The 15208-nt window shown below is 39.2% G+C and overlaps 1 protein-coding gene across 2 annotated transcripts in view; it reads left to right on the top strand.

The window, feature by feature from the left end:
• The window catches only part of UHRF2 (ubiquitin like with PHD and ring finger domains 2), a 78093-nt gene that overhangs the window by 45744 nt on the left and 17141 nt on the right, over window positions 1–15208 (top strand). For both annotated transcript variants that reach the window (XM_027709719.2, XM_027709720.2), the window contains exons 5-8: window positions 1220–1329; window positions 8899–9085; window positions 12584–12707; window positions 13117–13224. In XM_027709719.2, coding sequence (XP_027565520.1) covers window positions 1220–1329; window positions 8899–9085; window positions 12584–12707; window positions 13117–13224 — 529 coding nt within the window. The remainder of the gene's footprint in view (window positions 1–1219; window positions 1330–8898; window positions 9086–12583; window positions 12708–13116; window positions 13225–15208) is intronic.

Below are 15208 nucleotides of genomic sequence, written 5' to 3'. Positions count from 1 at the left end.
TTTCCTGCCTTAGTTAGGTTATCATGTGTCAGAGTCCAAGAACTGGGAGTCAGCACAAGGGAAGTGTTGGGAGCAAATGAACTCCCAAACTGAAGCCTGATGTTTCTGGAGATGTTCTGTTGTTCGAGTTGAATATGAATTATTGAATATTAATCTAATACCTTGTTTCCCTACCTGTCTACAGTTTGATTTCGCTTTGCAGCCTAGACCTTTTTTATGGGGATATGCCACCTGGCTGACTTTCTTCCAAAGGATTTTCAAGTCACCTCTGTGATTGTTTCTTACAGATATCCAGTGTTGTTATAATGAAAATTCCTGCTTAGTTTTAGATTAGGAAGTAAATTGAAAGTATTAGGAGAACAGGCAGTTGAAGAAAGCGCAGTATCATCCTAAGGAGGGAGGAAAAGGGAGTGCTTTACAGCTGTCAGTGTTTTTATAGACATTTCTTCCTACATATGTTTACATTTGAATTAGAATTTGTGTAGATACAAAGATATTTTAATAAGAGGAGGAGAAAATCTTTACATTTAATATTTTCTGATCCTTCTCTAGAAGTCTTTTGGCACTGCTGTTGCAGGGTCTTGGAGTAGTTGTTACTACTAATCACTGAGATATGGTTAGCAGATTTTGCACTGAAACCTGACATTAGCGGGACTTCTAACAGTACATAATTCAGTACGGTAGGGTATGTGGCTTTCCAGAATTGAGTTTTAGGTTTCCAAAACAGTTACAAGTCATAGAAGGACTTTTTAAACTTTCTGTTGCTTTTCTTGCTCTGTGAGTTTGATTATGATCTGTCTTGTAAGTCACATTTCTGGTTCATTTCTGACACTAAATGTTTATAATAACATTTGAAATGCTGTATTCCAAAAGATACACTTTCGTCTGGTCTACTGTGTTCAGCCAAAAAAACATTCTGAGGTTTTACAAGTGGAATTAAGCCATTATGGATGGCTGTCAGTAAGGGCTTACTCAGCTGCCAGACAGTCTGAGGGTAATGGAGTAGTCTTTTCTTTAAGCGAGCCCTACATATGTACTTTATTTTTTTCTTAGGAGTTACAGTACTAGACTGATTTTTGTGTGTGAATTGAAATAAAGTATCTTATCAATGATGAAAAAATACTACTTATATTTTTCTTATTGCTTAGAATTCATAAAGTACAGAATCTAGGTCTGAGGAACTAAGTTGAATGTACTTTTTATTCTTTTTGTTTTTCAGAGGCCCAGAAGACACAATAAATGATTGTAAAATCCTTTTTATAGAGGAAATGTACAAGATTGAAAAACCAGGAGCCTATCCATTGACATTTGGGGATGGAGATTTCAAAAGTATGCATGTTTTAAATTATTTGAATATAAATACAAATTGAGTGATGTTTCTTTAAAAAAAACCCAGAAGTATTAGTATTCAGAGTTAGTAATAATAATTGTTTTGTGTTCAGGAAAGTAATAACATAAAATCGTTTTTAGATTTCTGTTCTAAAAGTATAGCTACTGTAAGATGGCTCTATTACTTGCTATATTCAAAAACTGGTAACAGTTTACTGCTATCAGTCATAAGCAGTGAAAAAGGGAAACAGCTGATAATGTTCTAAACGAACAGTGCTAAATGAATTTGTAGACTCATTTAAGTTCCTAGAGAGGTGTTCAGGTCACCAAATTGCTATTGCAATTGACATATCATTTCAACTTTTAATAAATTAATAAATGCCAAAGATAGAATCAGTCTGTAGTGATGCACTTTTACTCTGTCATTATCTCAGAATTAAAAAAAAAAACAAACAAGATAAGGAACTAAGGGACTTTGTGCCAAAGTTGCTTGTACCATGAACAAAAAAGGATAATTAATTTTTGTATAAGTTAGCCCAGCATGATCTTCTAAAAAATTAACCATTTCAGACCTCCTTATCCTTCCCACAACCATAGGACGGTGTTAGTTGCAGTTTCTCTAAAAAGTAGTGTGACATTTTATCCTAAGCTTGAAAGCATATTAAAGTTAGGAGTAGTAAGTGTTTGTGATAGCAACACTGAGAGACTGAACTGCAGGTATACTAATAGGTATTAGATATTATTCTGTATTACACTCCTGACTCCAAGGCAATTTTCAGAACCTTTGTAGGTGGCTCTCAGTGTGCAAGAACTAGTTTGCAGGTTTATTTGCTGCCATTTAAAAAAAATCACTCTTTTTCAGAGGAGCAAATACCATTCTCTGTGGTATTCTTAAAAGTAAAGATATCAATTTCTTAACTGTTAGTTTTTCATTATTTGTGATTACTGTACTCAGATTACTAAAAAAAGAAAGTGAACCTGTTTTACTATTCTGTTTTACTTTTTCTTAGTCACATTAAGAGATCTTTGCAATATCTTTAAGAATGTATTGATTTTAGAAATTGCAGTGTGAGAAAATTAAAAATCTACAAATACTGGTTTGCATTTACATACTATTTATTTTGCAAGTCTAATTGTTTATGCAATATTTTAAATGGCATAAAAAATTATTATGATTCATTTTGTTCTTCCTCGCAGCTACTGTGTAACGAATTAATTTTTTTAATTCTGTGTTGCGGAAATGAGTGATTACTTTATTACTGACTACACATAATGGTCTACAATGGTGCCATTTGATCTGGCATGAGTATTTATTTGTCATACAATCATGTAGGTTGCAAAAGACCCTTAAGACCGTTAAGTCCAACTGCTAACCCAGCACTGCGAAGTCCACCACTAAACCATGTCCCTAAGTGCCACATCTACATGTTTTTTGAACACTTACAGGGACAGTAATTCCACCCCTTCCTTGGGCAGACTGCTCCAATGTTTGACCACTCTTTTGGTGAAGCGGTTTTCCTAATATCCATTCTGAAACTCTCCAGCATGACCTGAGGCCATTTCTGCTTGTCCTATTGACTGACCCACACCTCACTACAGCCTTCTTTCACATCGTTGTAGAGAGCAAGGTCTCAGGTTCCCTGAGCCTTTTTTTCTCTCCAGGCTAGACAACCCCAGCTCCATCAGCTGCTCCTCATAGTACTTGTGCTCCAGACCCTTAACCAGCTTTGTTACCCTTCTCTGGACTCACTCAGCACCTCCATGTCCTTCTTGGAGTGAGGTGCCCAAAACTGAACACAGGATTTGAGGGGTGGCCTCACCAATCGGTGTACTTTTTACACGGATTGCCACATTTAGTTTCGAAGTCAAGATCTTCATTGTCACTTACAGCTCTTTCCCTCCTGTTTTGACAGCTGTTTCCTTATTTGTAACCTCTTTGCTTAAACTACTCACACATTGACATCTCTGTAGAGATTTGCGCCCCTTTGTATGTTTTATTTAATTTTGTTCCTGGTCTTAATTTTATTAATTTCAGGATATTGTTTATAAACTTTCGTAGATAAATGCCACTCATAAATATAATATTTAAAAATGTAACCCTGAAGACTTAATTGATCTGGGAATTCAACCTTGTTTCTTGAGCTGCTCTTCTTCCTGATGCCAACTTTCTCATCACACAAATCCACTTGTGTGATTCTGATTTTTTGGCCAGGTCAACTGTCTGGCCTTTGTTTGCATATGCACAGCATCAGCTGAGCTGTATGACATAACCACCAGTATACCCTTTCCCTTTGGTCTGTCCTTATGACACCATTTGTACTGTGTATTGCAAAAAGTTTAAATATATATACATATACACACACATCTGTAAACCCACAACTCCCTTCACTTATATACTATGGAAAGATACAGATTTTTATTACAACAACAGCAGCTGAAATTCAAATAAATTATTTGCTTTAAATACTCTATGAGTTTGTTGTAAGCACAATCAGAAGATGCACAGACTGTATTTTAGTCCATATTAAGCTACTGTCCATGCCCTCTCCAAAAAATAGAATGCCTACTGTGGAAATAATCTTCATCAGATAAGCAGTGTAGGCTGACTATGCAGAAAAACTCTTATTCCTTCAGCATGGCCACATATTAGTTAGGTTTTTTATGTGTAAAGTGATGTCAATGTACGTCTATGTCAATATACGTTTAGCAGTTATAATTAAAAATAGTTATTTTTTGATTATTTAATGGAAATTAAATTGTACAACTGAGGAAAAGAGTAAGGCTAAACCTATCAGAAAATTATATCAGAAATATAGAAATCTAAGATGACACATACTTGTAAATACATTGCATTTATATGCAAAATGTACATGAGACCTAGATTCAAAAATATCAACATATATTACTTCCATTAGAATCCAAATTTGTGCTATGAACCTATGATAACTCCCAAGGAGAATCCCGGGAACTACAGGCCTGCCATCCTGACCTCGGTGCTGGGGAAGGTCATAGAGCAGATCATCTTGAGTGCCTCCATGCAACATGTACAGGACAACGAGGGGATTAGGCCCAGGTAGCAGGGTTTGTGAAAGGCAGGTCCTGCTTGATCGATCTGATCTCCATTTATGACAGGCTGACTCACCTAGAGGATGAGGGAAAGGCTGTGAATGTTTCTACCTGGACTTTAGTGAATGAAGCCTGTGACACCATTTCCCACAGCATTCTCTTGGAGAAACTGGCTGCTCAGGGCTTGGATGGGTAAAAAACCAGCTGGATGGCTGGGTCCAGAGAGTGGTGGGGAATGGAGTTACGTCCAGCTGGCAGCTGGTCACCGATGGTGTTCCCCAGGGCTCAGTACTGGGCCAGTTGTATTGAATATCTTTATTGATTATCTGGATGAGGTAACTGAGTGCCCCTGCAGCAAGTTTGCAGACACACCGAGTTGGGTGGGTATGTTGATCTGCTGGAGGATAGGAAGGCTCTGCAAAGGGTTCTGAACACACTGGATCAATGGACTGAGGCCAATAGTATGAAGTTCAACAAGGCCAGGTGTCAGATCCTGCTCTTGGGTCACAACAACGCCGGGCAGCACTACAGGCTTGGGGCAGAGTGGCTGGAAAGCTTTCCTGAGGAAAAGGACCTGGGGGTACTGGTTGACAATGGCTGAACATGAGCCAGCAATGTGCCCAGGGGGCCAAGAAAACCAATGGCATCCTGGCCTATATCAGAAATAGTGTGTCCAGTGGGACCAAGGGAAGTGATTGTTCTCCTGTACTTGGCACTGGTGAGGCCACATCTCAAGTACTGTGTTCAGTTCTGGGCTCCTCACTGCAAGAACAGCATTGGGGTCCTGGAATATGTCCAGAGAAGGCAAACAAAGCTGGTGAAGAGTCTGGAGCAAAAGTCCTGTGAGGAGTGGCTGAGGGAGCTGGGATTGTTTAGCCTGGAGAAAAGGAAGCTTGGAGGACCTGAGAGACCTCATCACTCTACAACTACCTGAAAGGAGGTTGTAGTGAGATGGAGGTCAGTCTCTTCTCCCAGATAACAAGGGACAAGGAAGCAGGAAATGGTCTTAATTTGCACCAGGGGAGGTTTAGATTAGATATTAGGAAAAATTCTCCATGGAAAGGTTTGTAAAGTGTTGGATCAGGCTGCCCATGGAAGTGGTAGCCTCACCATCCCTGGTAGTGTTCTAAAGATGTGAATATGGCATTGGGTTTAATGCTGAACATGATGTGGTGCTAGGTTGACATTTAGACTTGATGATTTTAAAGGTCTTTTCCAACTTTGTTGGTTCTATGATTCTATGATGAATTACACTGCTCAGGTTGGTGGGATCTACAACCTTGTTGAGGGTACACTATGTATATCTCTGAGGAATGTATAAAATAATATTGGACCAGTATGGACCCTTGAAGAACACAGCTTCTTACTAGTTTACACTTTTACATTGAGCCACTGGATATGGACCATCCAGTCTTTGGATAAGTCCTTATCCATCGAAGATGGATATCATCAAACTCATCTCTCTTCAATTTATCAGCAAGAATATAAGAAAGATATAAAGCTCTTGGAAACTGTCCAAAGGAGGGCCCTGAAGATGGTGAAGGGCCTTGAGGTGAAGCCGTATGAGGAGCACCTGAGGTCACTTGGTCTGTTCAGCCTGGAGAAGAGGAGACTGAGGGGAGACCTCATTGCAGTCTATAACTTCCTTCTGAGGGGAGGAAGAGGAATAGACACTGATTTCTTCTGTGGCATGGTGACCAGTGACAGGACCCGAGGGAATGGCCTGAAGTTGTGTCAGGGAAGTTTTGAGTTGGATATTAGGAATGGTTCTGCACCCAGAGGGTGGTTGGGCGCTGGAACAGGCTCTCCAAACAGGTCACAGCACCAAGCCTGACAGTCCCAGAAGCGTGTGGACAATGCTCTCGGGCACATGGTGTGATGGACTCTCCTGTGTAGGGCCAGCAGCTGGACTTCAGTCATCCTTGTGGTTTCCTTCTAGATATTCTAGAATTCTATAACTTTATATTAAGAATGTTATGAGGAACCAAATCAAAGGCCTTGCAGACAGGTAAATGACATCTGTAGTTCTTCCATTGCCACTGGATTCTGTCCGTTGTAGAGGGCCACTGTATCAGTCAGACACTATTTGCCCTTGGTGAAGCCATGTTGGTTGTCTGTAATCACCTCCTGTCTTACACATACTTTGACATGTCTTCTAGGAGTCTCTGTTCTAGGATCTTAATAGACACTGATGTGAGGCTGACGGGTCAGTAAGTCCCAGGGTCCTGCTTTTACTCTTTTCTAAAAAGGGTAAAATATTCCTTTTCTTCCAGTCACTGGGGACTTACCCTGACTGTCATGGCTTTTCAGATATGATGGAGAGTGGCTTAGCAACTACATTAACTAATTCTTTGGGTCTCATGGTCTTGTGTACATTTAGGTTTCTCAGGTGATCTTGAACCTGATCTGCTCTTACATTCACAGGGATGTAATTCCCCAGTTTCCTTCTTGAGGTTCATGGTCTTGAGAGATGTTAGAAGAGTTATTACTAGTGAACACTGAGGCAAAAATATTGCAGCGTACCTTAGACTTCTTCATGTCAGTTGTCACTAGTTCTGTCTCATTTTGGGGAACAGAGAGGGGATTTTATTTTCTTTAATCTTCCTTTTTGACAAACATGCCTGTAGAAGCCATTCTTATTATTCTTTGCATCCATTGCCAAATTCAGCTCAGTAACTTAGCTTTTCCAATCCTGTCCCTACAAAACCAGGCAGTGTCTTTATATTCTTCCCAGGATACATGTCCCTGGTTCCATTGCTTGTGCTTTTCCTTCTTATGTTTCAGTTTGGCCAGGAGGTCCTTACTAAGGCTGGTCTTCTGCCTTCCTTGTCTGAATACTCACAGATGGGAATTGAGAGCTCTTGAGCTCTAAGAAAAGTGTCCTTAAAGATCTGCCTGTTCTATTCTGCTCCTTCTTCTGAGGGCAGTTTCCCAGGGAGTCCCATCCACTAATTCCTTAAATAACTAAAAGTTCAGGCTCCTGAAATTCAGGGTACTGACTTTAATCGTTGTTTGGCCTGTACCCCTCGAGATGGTGAATTCCACCAGGGCGTGATCACTTCAGCCCAGGCTGCCATCGATCTTGACCTCTCCGGTTAATCTGTGACAGTAAGCGACAAGTGCAGTAACACTTCTCCTCTGTCACCTGGCTCTGTGTCACCTGGGTTAAGAAACTATCCTTAATGCTCTCCAAGACTCTCCTGGACTGCTTATATCTTGCCAAGCTGCTTTTCCAGCAGATGTCAGGGTGACTGAAGTCCCCGAGGTGGATCAGAACGTGCCGGAGTGATGCTTCCTGTAGTTGAAGTTAGAAGGTTTTGTCAACAGGCTCCTCTCAGTGGGGTGGCCAGTAATAAACACAAACCATGAGGTTTCCTTTGTTGGCTTGCCCTCTTATTTTCAGCCACAAGGTCTTGACCTGTTCATTGCTGTTTTTCAAAGACAGGCCTGTGCAATCAGTCCATAGAGGACAAATCGCCTGTCCCTCCTTCCTTGCCTGTCCCTTCTGAACAGTTTATAGCTACCATTTGGAGTGCTGCAGTTGTGTGATTTGTCCCACAACTTTCAGTGATTGTGATTAGATCATAGCTCTCCAGCTGCACAGTCACTTCCAGTTCCTCTTGATTGTTACCCATGCTACATGTTTTGGTGTATAGACATTTCAGTTGAGCTATCAACTGTGTAAACTTTTTAGAGGAAAAAGCCCTAGTTCCTTTGAGGCATTTCACAGGGTGTTTCCCTATAGGTTTTTGATACATCAGCAGCCCTGACTCTTCTTTGTTAATCAAAAGTCCATCCCCTTCCCTCTAGGTCTAGTTGGTTCCATCTTTGAAGATAAGTGTTCTTCAAGGTCCTCCAGAAAGACTGCAGATACAGCACAATACTTGGCATTCTAGTCCCCCTTTCTTATAAGACTTTCAGTCTGGAGTTTTCTCCACAGAGATTTTTACACTGATACTTTATGACCACATGGATCAATTTTTCTGTAAATTCCATTCAGTTGGGAAGGCATGTTTTTCTTCTATAGGACGGGGCTTGGATTTCTGCAAACCTCTAGTCATTAATTTTTTTTCTCAATACACTTAGAACATTAAAATATCCAGAATTCCTCTGGATACATCAAGGATCCACCTCATCTTTCTATTCAAGAATCAACTCCTAAAATAAATATTTACTTTGATTGCTTATGTTGTCCAAGCAAACTAACTTACAAGGAACTGATAAGCTGTACAGCTTCAAAAGGCAACAAAGCTCCATCTGTAGGGAGAATGTGCAGTAGCATGTTGGGAACAGGAGGAAATAAAGATAAGCAGATGATAAGTCATTTTCTTTGTCACTTGTTTGTACAGCAGAAGAAATCTCAGTAGCCTAGATAGTTAAAAAGTTAGAAAAAAAGGCCTTTTCAAGAGGGTAGTGTTCATGTTCAGGAATAGTTTTTCCAGTAGATACAGTAATGCACTTTTCTGAGTTACATGGCATTTGACATTTCTTTGTTTTTGACAGGAAAGAGTGGCCCAGAATGCAAGCACTGTAGGGCTGATCCAGATAAGGAGTGCCGGTTTTGTTCGTGTTACTTGTGTGGTGGCAAACAGGATGCTCACATGCAACTCCTGTGTGATGAATGTAATATGGCTTATCATATATACTGCCTGAACCCTCCCTTAAGCAAGATACCAGAGGATGAGGACTGGTAAATATACAAGGATGATTTACTTATCTATATTGACATTCTGTACATGGTATCTTCTTGTTATTTGCACCTCATGAGAGACAATACTGAAGGCATTTTTAAATTCTGTGGTGTTTTCATCCACCTGCTTAATCTAAGGCTTATGTCTTCTGTCAAGAAAATTCTTTTAAATCATTCACAAAGGATTAGTAGTAAGCTTTAATGACCATTAGAGTTTCAAAACTGATATGTTCATTATGATTATTATGTTCTTCTGTGACATTACCTAGTCTGATTGTATTTATCAGCAGTTGTTGTTCCTCAGCATTTTTTTTCAAGCTTCACTGCTTGAGCAATTCTCTCATGCTCACCCCTCTCTTTCCCTTCATTCTCTGTACCTGTTGCTGCCCCTGTGCTCTTCGTTGCCTCTAGTACTTTCATTTTTCATGCTATGAAAGGATCACCACCTTGCTACTCTTAATTTCTTATGTCCCTGATTCTGCATGCAGGAAAACAAGTTAACTGGCATTGTTAAGTCTTAATTGTATTTTGAAGTGAATCTGCATGGGCCCATTAGCAGCCCCCTAGGCTATCTTGGGCTTTGTACTAATTTTTTGTCTTTATTGGCTGACTACAATATACACTGTTCATATTTATCACCTGCCTGTGACTTACATGAGATGCTAATCCTTTATAAATGAGTAATAAATAGTACTTTATTCTAAAAGCTTTCCATTACATAGACTTCATTAAATGTCTAAGATGTCTATGGATACATTACATGGAATCTGTTTGGACCTTGTGATGTAAAAATCTGTATATGTCCTTTGGAAGTTTCTAACATTCTCTGTGAATTAATAACTCAATCTCTTACACCCTAGTGGATTCTGTAATGTTTGTTGGTCAGTGCCTGATGGCATGGGTGCTTTCTAGGGCATTTTTTTTCTGAACTACTTTTGTATTTATGTCAATGTATGACTTAGTGCTTGAGACCTTTAACATTGCTAGGTGTTTCTCAGCGTGTACATTTGTCCACAGGGACACTGGGGACACTGTTGTTGGAAGTTGGTCATGGAAGTTTCCATGAAACTTCTGCACTGGAAAGAGTTGTATTTACTGGTTTTGGGGAAACTGCTGGCTTGAAACACTATCTAAAAATATTTTCAGTGTCTACTAGAAATACGTATGGGCCATTGGAACTAAAAATAGCATTTATTTGAGTATTGTCTATGTGCCTTCCACTTCTTGCATATGCAAAATGATTACAGTGTTAATTTGGCACAAGTGGTTTATTACTGACTGCGGTCCATAAGCAATATTCAATTGCACCTGCCCTTTGAATATAACATCGGGAGTTCTTTTTTGACTTCCTTCATTCAGAATATTCAGTGGGACCATCTGTCTGGAAGTACATATCTGCTCAGTCCACCCATTCTTCAGTTGCCCCTTACTCAGAACCAGCTCTAATCCAGTACTTTAGTAACAGTAAAGCTCATCTGTTTTCCAGTACTGGTCCCAGGAAAGTTCCTGATAAAATATATATGCTTTGACTCAGTTACCCCCTCCCACAAACCCCCCAAATCCTTTGTTCTGTCCTGAAAACAATTTATTCTCTCTGGTTTATCCTACACCCTCAAGTACACAGAAGGTTTGATAATCATGTCAGGATTCTGACACTGAGATCTCGCCAGCCATCAGGGTCTTTTTGGCTTAACTAGTGTGCTAAGATTATCTTGGCCTGCTGGGTGGTTTCAAATGTTTTTTAGATTGGCTATTAGTGTTCTATTCTTCACTGGCACCCATTCTTTTTCAAAAACTTCTCATAAAGCACATATTATCCTACATCTATTTCAGAGGACTACAGAGAAAGTTTGAAGAGTAGAAATTATTTTCAAGTGTAGCCATTAATGTTCAGATCCCTTTACCCTCTTCAAATTATATCACTAAAACTGCACTTCCTAAGTCCCTGTGACTGTTTTCCTCCCAGAAGGTTTGATGCTCTGTAGACAATCATGTGAGAATTAAATTGACTGATAGCGTGGTCTTTAGAGTCTCTCAGGTCGTATGTTAAGTGCAATTTAGACCCACTTACGTTTCTGGCCAAAAAATTAGAGAATCATAGAATCGTTTGGGTTGGAAAGGACCTTAAAGATCATCCACTTCTAACCCCTCTGCCATGGGCAGGGACACTTTCCACTAGACCAGATTACTAACAGCCCCATGCACCCTTGAACGCCTCTAGGGATGGAGAGTCTCCACCCTCTCAGTGCAATCTGTTCCAGTGCCCAACCATCTTCACATTAAAGAATTGCTTACTAATATCTAATCTAAACCTTCTCTCCTCCAGCTTAAGGGTATTCCCCCTTGTCCTGTCACTACATGCACCTGTAAAAAGTCCCTCTCCAATCCCCCTGTAGTCCCCCTTCAGGTACTGGAAGGTGCTATAAGGTTTCCCTGAAGCCTCTTCTCACTGAACAGCCCCAAGTCTCTCAGCCTCTCTTCACAGCAGAGGTGCTCCAACCCTCTGATCAACTTGGTGGCTTTCCTCTGGACTTTTTCCAACAAGTCCACCCACGTCTTTCTTGTGTTGGGGGCCCCAGGGATGGACACAGTACTCCAGGTGGGAACTCACAAGACCAGAGTATAGGGGGAGAATCACTTCCCTCAACCTACTGTCCACGCTGCTTTTGATGCAGCCCAGGATAGGGTTGGCTTTCTAGGCTGTGAGCACACTGCTGAGTCATGTTGATGTTCACAAACACCTCCAAGTCCTCCTCAGGGTTAGTCTTTGTCCGTTCTCCAAATGATGAATTTCCGCAAGTTTATTTCATATAATTAAAATGTCTTGAAAAATGACATTCAAGCTTTTTAGCTTGTTTTTGTACTCCCTTTTTCTATCTGCTGTAGTCACTGCATACTAGTGTCTCCTACTTTGCTGCCAGAATAACTTTGTGTTAGTTGGAGTAAGTCTCAGCATTATATTCTAAGTGGCTTCAGTGGTGTGGAGTGAGTGTGTGTGTGTGTGTGTGTTTCTACACACATTGTTGTCATACCTTGGCTCTGTTTGACATTCAGCTATCTACAGTGACATTTGTCGGACTACCAGCAAAAAATAAGGGTAGAGTGGGCAGGATGTAGAAACAGACCACGAATACTGGTTAGCAGCCTCCTCTAGTCTCAGCTGTCTTCTTTACATGACATAAATGAAAGAGGACAATGATGAGAAAAATCAGGAGACACAGGGACCTCTCACATACTGTGTGAGAAAGAATAGTTAAATGTTTTGCCTCTAGCACTCTACCTTTAAAGATTGTGAAATGCCCTTTTTTTTTGAAGTTGACGGTATTTGTTCATGTTGAGTTCATTTTTTAAGCCATAGCTTCAGCTGCTTAAGACTGGTGTATGCTTGCTAGCTTGAAATATTCAGTTGAGATAAACAAATTGATTCTATTTTGGCTACAAGAAATGTATTGCCATTATTATGAAGTTAATTGAGAATTTACTAAAACCTTTTTTTAGGTATTGTCCATCCTGCAAAAATGATTCTAATGAAGTTGTAAAGGCTGGAGAAAAGCTCAAACAGAGTAAAAAGAAAGCAAAGATGCCATCTGCCAGTACTGAAAGCCAGAGAGACTGGGGCAAGGTAGAGTGTGTTTTAGAAATAGCTCTCTTATTGTTTATGTATGTGCTACCTCTATAATTCTGCTTATATATGCACTACACAAAATTCAGTACTGGGTTGCACAGACGACAAGACAATGTTTAATCCTGCCCACTGTCTACTGACAGTTAAAGCAATGGAAGAATTATTAAGGTGACTAGAGGTAAAAACAAACAAACAAACAAACAAAAAAGAAAAAAAAAAAGACAACCCCAAACCCCCTCCCAAACCCATAAACACATATTACTTATTTAACATTCCTTTTAACAATTGTTAACATATTTAAAAGTATGTGTTTTTTATAATTGACGGATTTCTTGATCTCTGCATTGCATTTGCAAATAGTTTTCGATATTGTAATACTAATTCATTTTGTCTGATGTATTTTTAGGGCATGGCCTGTGTTGGTCGCACTAAGGAATGCACTATTGTTCCTTCAAATCACTATGGGCCTATACCTGGTGTTCCTGTTGGGACAACCTGGAAATTCAGAGTTCAGGTAGGTTGCTTCAATATTAGCTGTAGTTGAAGTAAGTAGGAATAATAATGAATGGGTTGGGCACTAAAATAGATTTAGATTGACAATTGCCATTTTCACAAGGACTAAGTAAAGCAAATACACTATGATTCTAATATGGGAAGTGATGCCAGTAGTAGTGAAGGTTGAAGTATACTGATGGACAATACAACTTCATAAAAAGTCTGTTGTAATTGGGATAAACTTGTTTCACATGTTAAAATTTTAAGTGGGATGCTTAGTGAATAACGTCAAGTATTTTTTGAAGTGCACTTCATGTGAACAGATTATCCCATTTAGGAGGTGTAGACTATAGATTTTGACAACATTATATGGTATCACTGTGAATTGACTCTCTATTGGTGTTTTTGGTCATATGTGTAATGGATGTCCAAATCTGCTTTTAGGCTGGTGAACAGCTTAAACCAGTGTAAGCCTGTACTGCTACTGAAATCCGCTGTCTATTCAGCCTTTGGTGTTTCTTGCACTGTCTCATCTTCTGTTTCAGATATTGCTTAGGCTCTGGGGTCTCTGTGGTTAACTAGATTGGTAAAAAACTGGCAGAAAATCCCATCTGGGGTAGCTGTAGGGCTGATTTTCCCAGTCCATTTCACATTTTGGTTATGTAAGCACAGTGCCAATACTTGACAAGGCAGGAAAAAACAAAGCAGGGAGGATGGGACAGCTTCATTTTGTGCCAAAACTGATTTTTTTGTGGTTTCAAAGTGTCCAGCAAGCTACAGACTTACTCCCTTTTTCCTCAGTCTGATCTGGTAGCACTGATTTTTGGGTTATCCTTTTTTTATATAGTTTTTTTTAGTTAGGGAAGTACATACTTTACATTCTTTATTTTCAAAATCCAGTTAGTTCTTTATCTCGTGAACGTGTAAATGATTGTAACTGACTGTTTTCCCCCATATTTGGAAGAATAGAAACAGGATTTTTAAAACTGCTTGGGGAGGTGCAGGCCAAGAATCAAAAGTCTCTTCCAATTTACTTTATGAACTTTTCATCACTTGCTTTCTTTTTATTGGCTTCCAGATTAAGTAAAGTCTAATAAGTAAGAGAAGTTTCTAAAATCACTTAGGCAAACTCCAATTATAAAAATCAGTTTTTATTTTCACTGCTTCAGTAATAATTGAAATTACTAGTTCGCCTTTTTGTTAGGAATTCTATTCGTAACAAGAAAGTGAATACTTTACAAATATTTTTAGTGCTGATAGGAAAAAGCAACAGAATTGGAGTGCTGCTTTTGTCAGAAAATCCAGCAAAGACTACTAGTTTTTATATATATGCATGGACTAGATATCAAAAGGCAATGACCATTTCTATATAATTATTTAATTTTGGGTACAAGTTAAATACTTTGTTCTTTTTTTGTGAAGATTGAAATGTTTTCTACATAGTTAAATTGCACTATTGTTTCTCATAGGACTAGTCTTTTTATGAAAAATGAGTTTGTCTCAGCAAATCTATGAGAATTTAGAGACTATAGTTTCTTTATTTCTGATTTGCATAGCTTTTTGTGACACAAACTCTCTTTTCCCTAGAAGGAAATTGACTAAGTATTTCTTCTGAAGAGAGCACCTGAAGAGCATCTTTGGCATGAATTACTTACCAGAGTTCATCTTTGGGGTGAATCACCTACCAGAAACCTAAATTTAATTGATAAAACCTGGAAATTAAAGGAGGGAGGGAGGAATGAATTAGAGGATGTTTGATACAACAGGAAAGAGGAGCACAATAGTGGGGCCTTTTTATTCAGCATACTCATAAGTGGTCTGGAAAAAATGGCAAATAGCTGATAAAGTTAAGTGAGAGTGCTAAGTTGTTGTGGATAGTAAACATGGATCTGGAAACAGTTCTAAATATATAATTTTTAATGGGCTTTCGGCTGCTTAGTCTTCTTGTTATTTAGGAAAGAGATATTCTAATAGCTAATTTTGAAAATATGTCATTTTAATAC

Source organism: Pipra filicauda, unplaced genomic scaffold, assembly GCF_003945595.2.
Source record: "Pipra filicauda isolate LSUMZ 115617 unplaced genomic scaffold, ASM394559v2 scaffold35_size7292922_pilon, whole genome shotgun sequence".
Classification (NCBI taxonomy): domain Eukaryota; kingdom Metazoa; phylum Chordata; class Aves; order Passeriformes; family Pipridae; genus Pipra; species Pipra filicauda.
The sequence above is the reverse complement of the archived record's forward strand: the minus strand, read 5'-3'. Positions and strand labels throughout refer to the sequence as shown.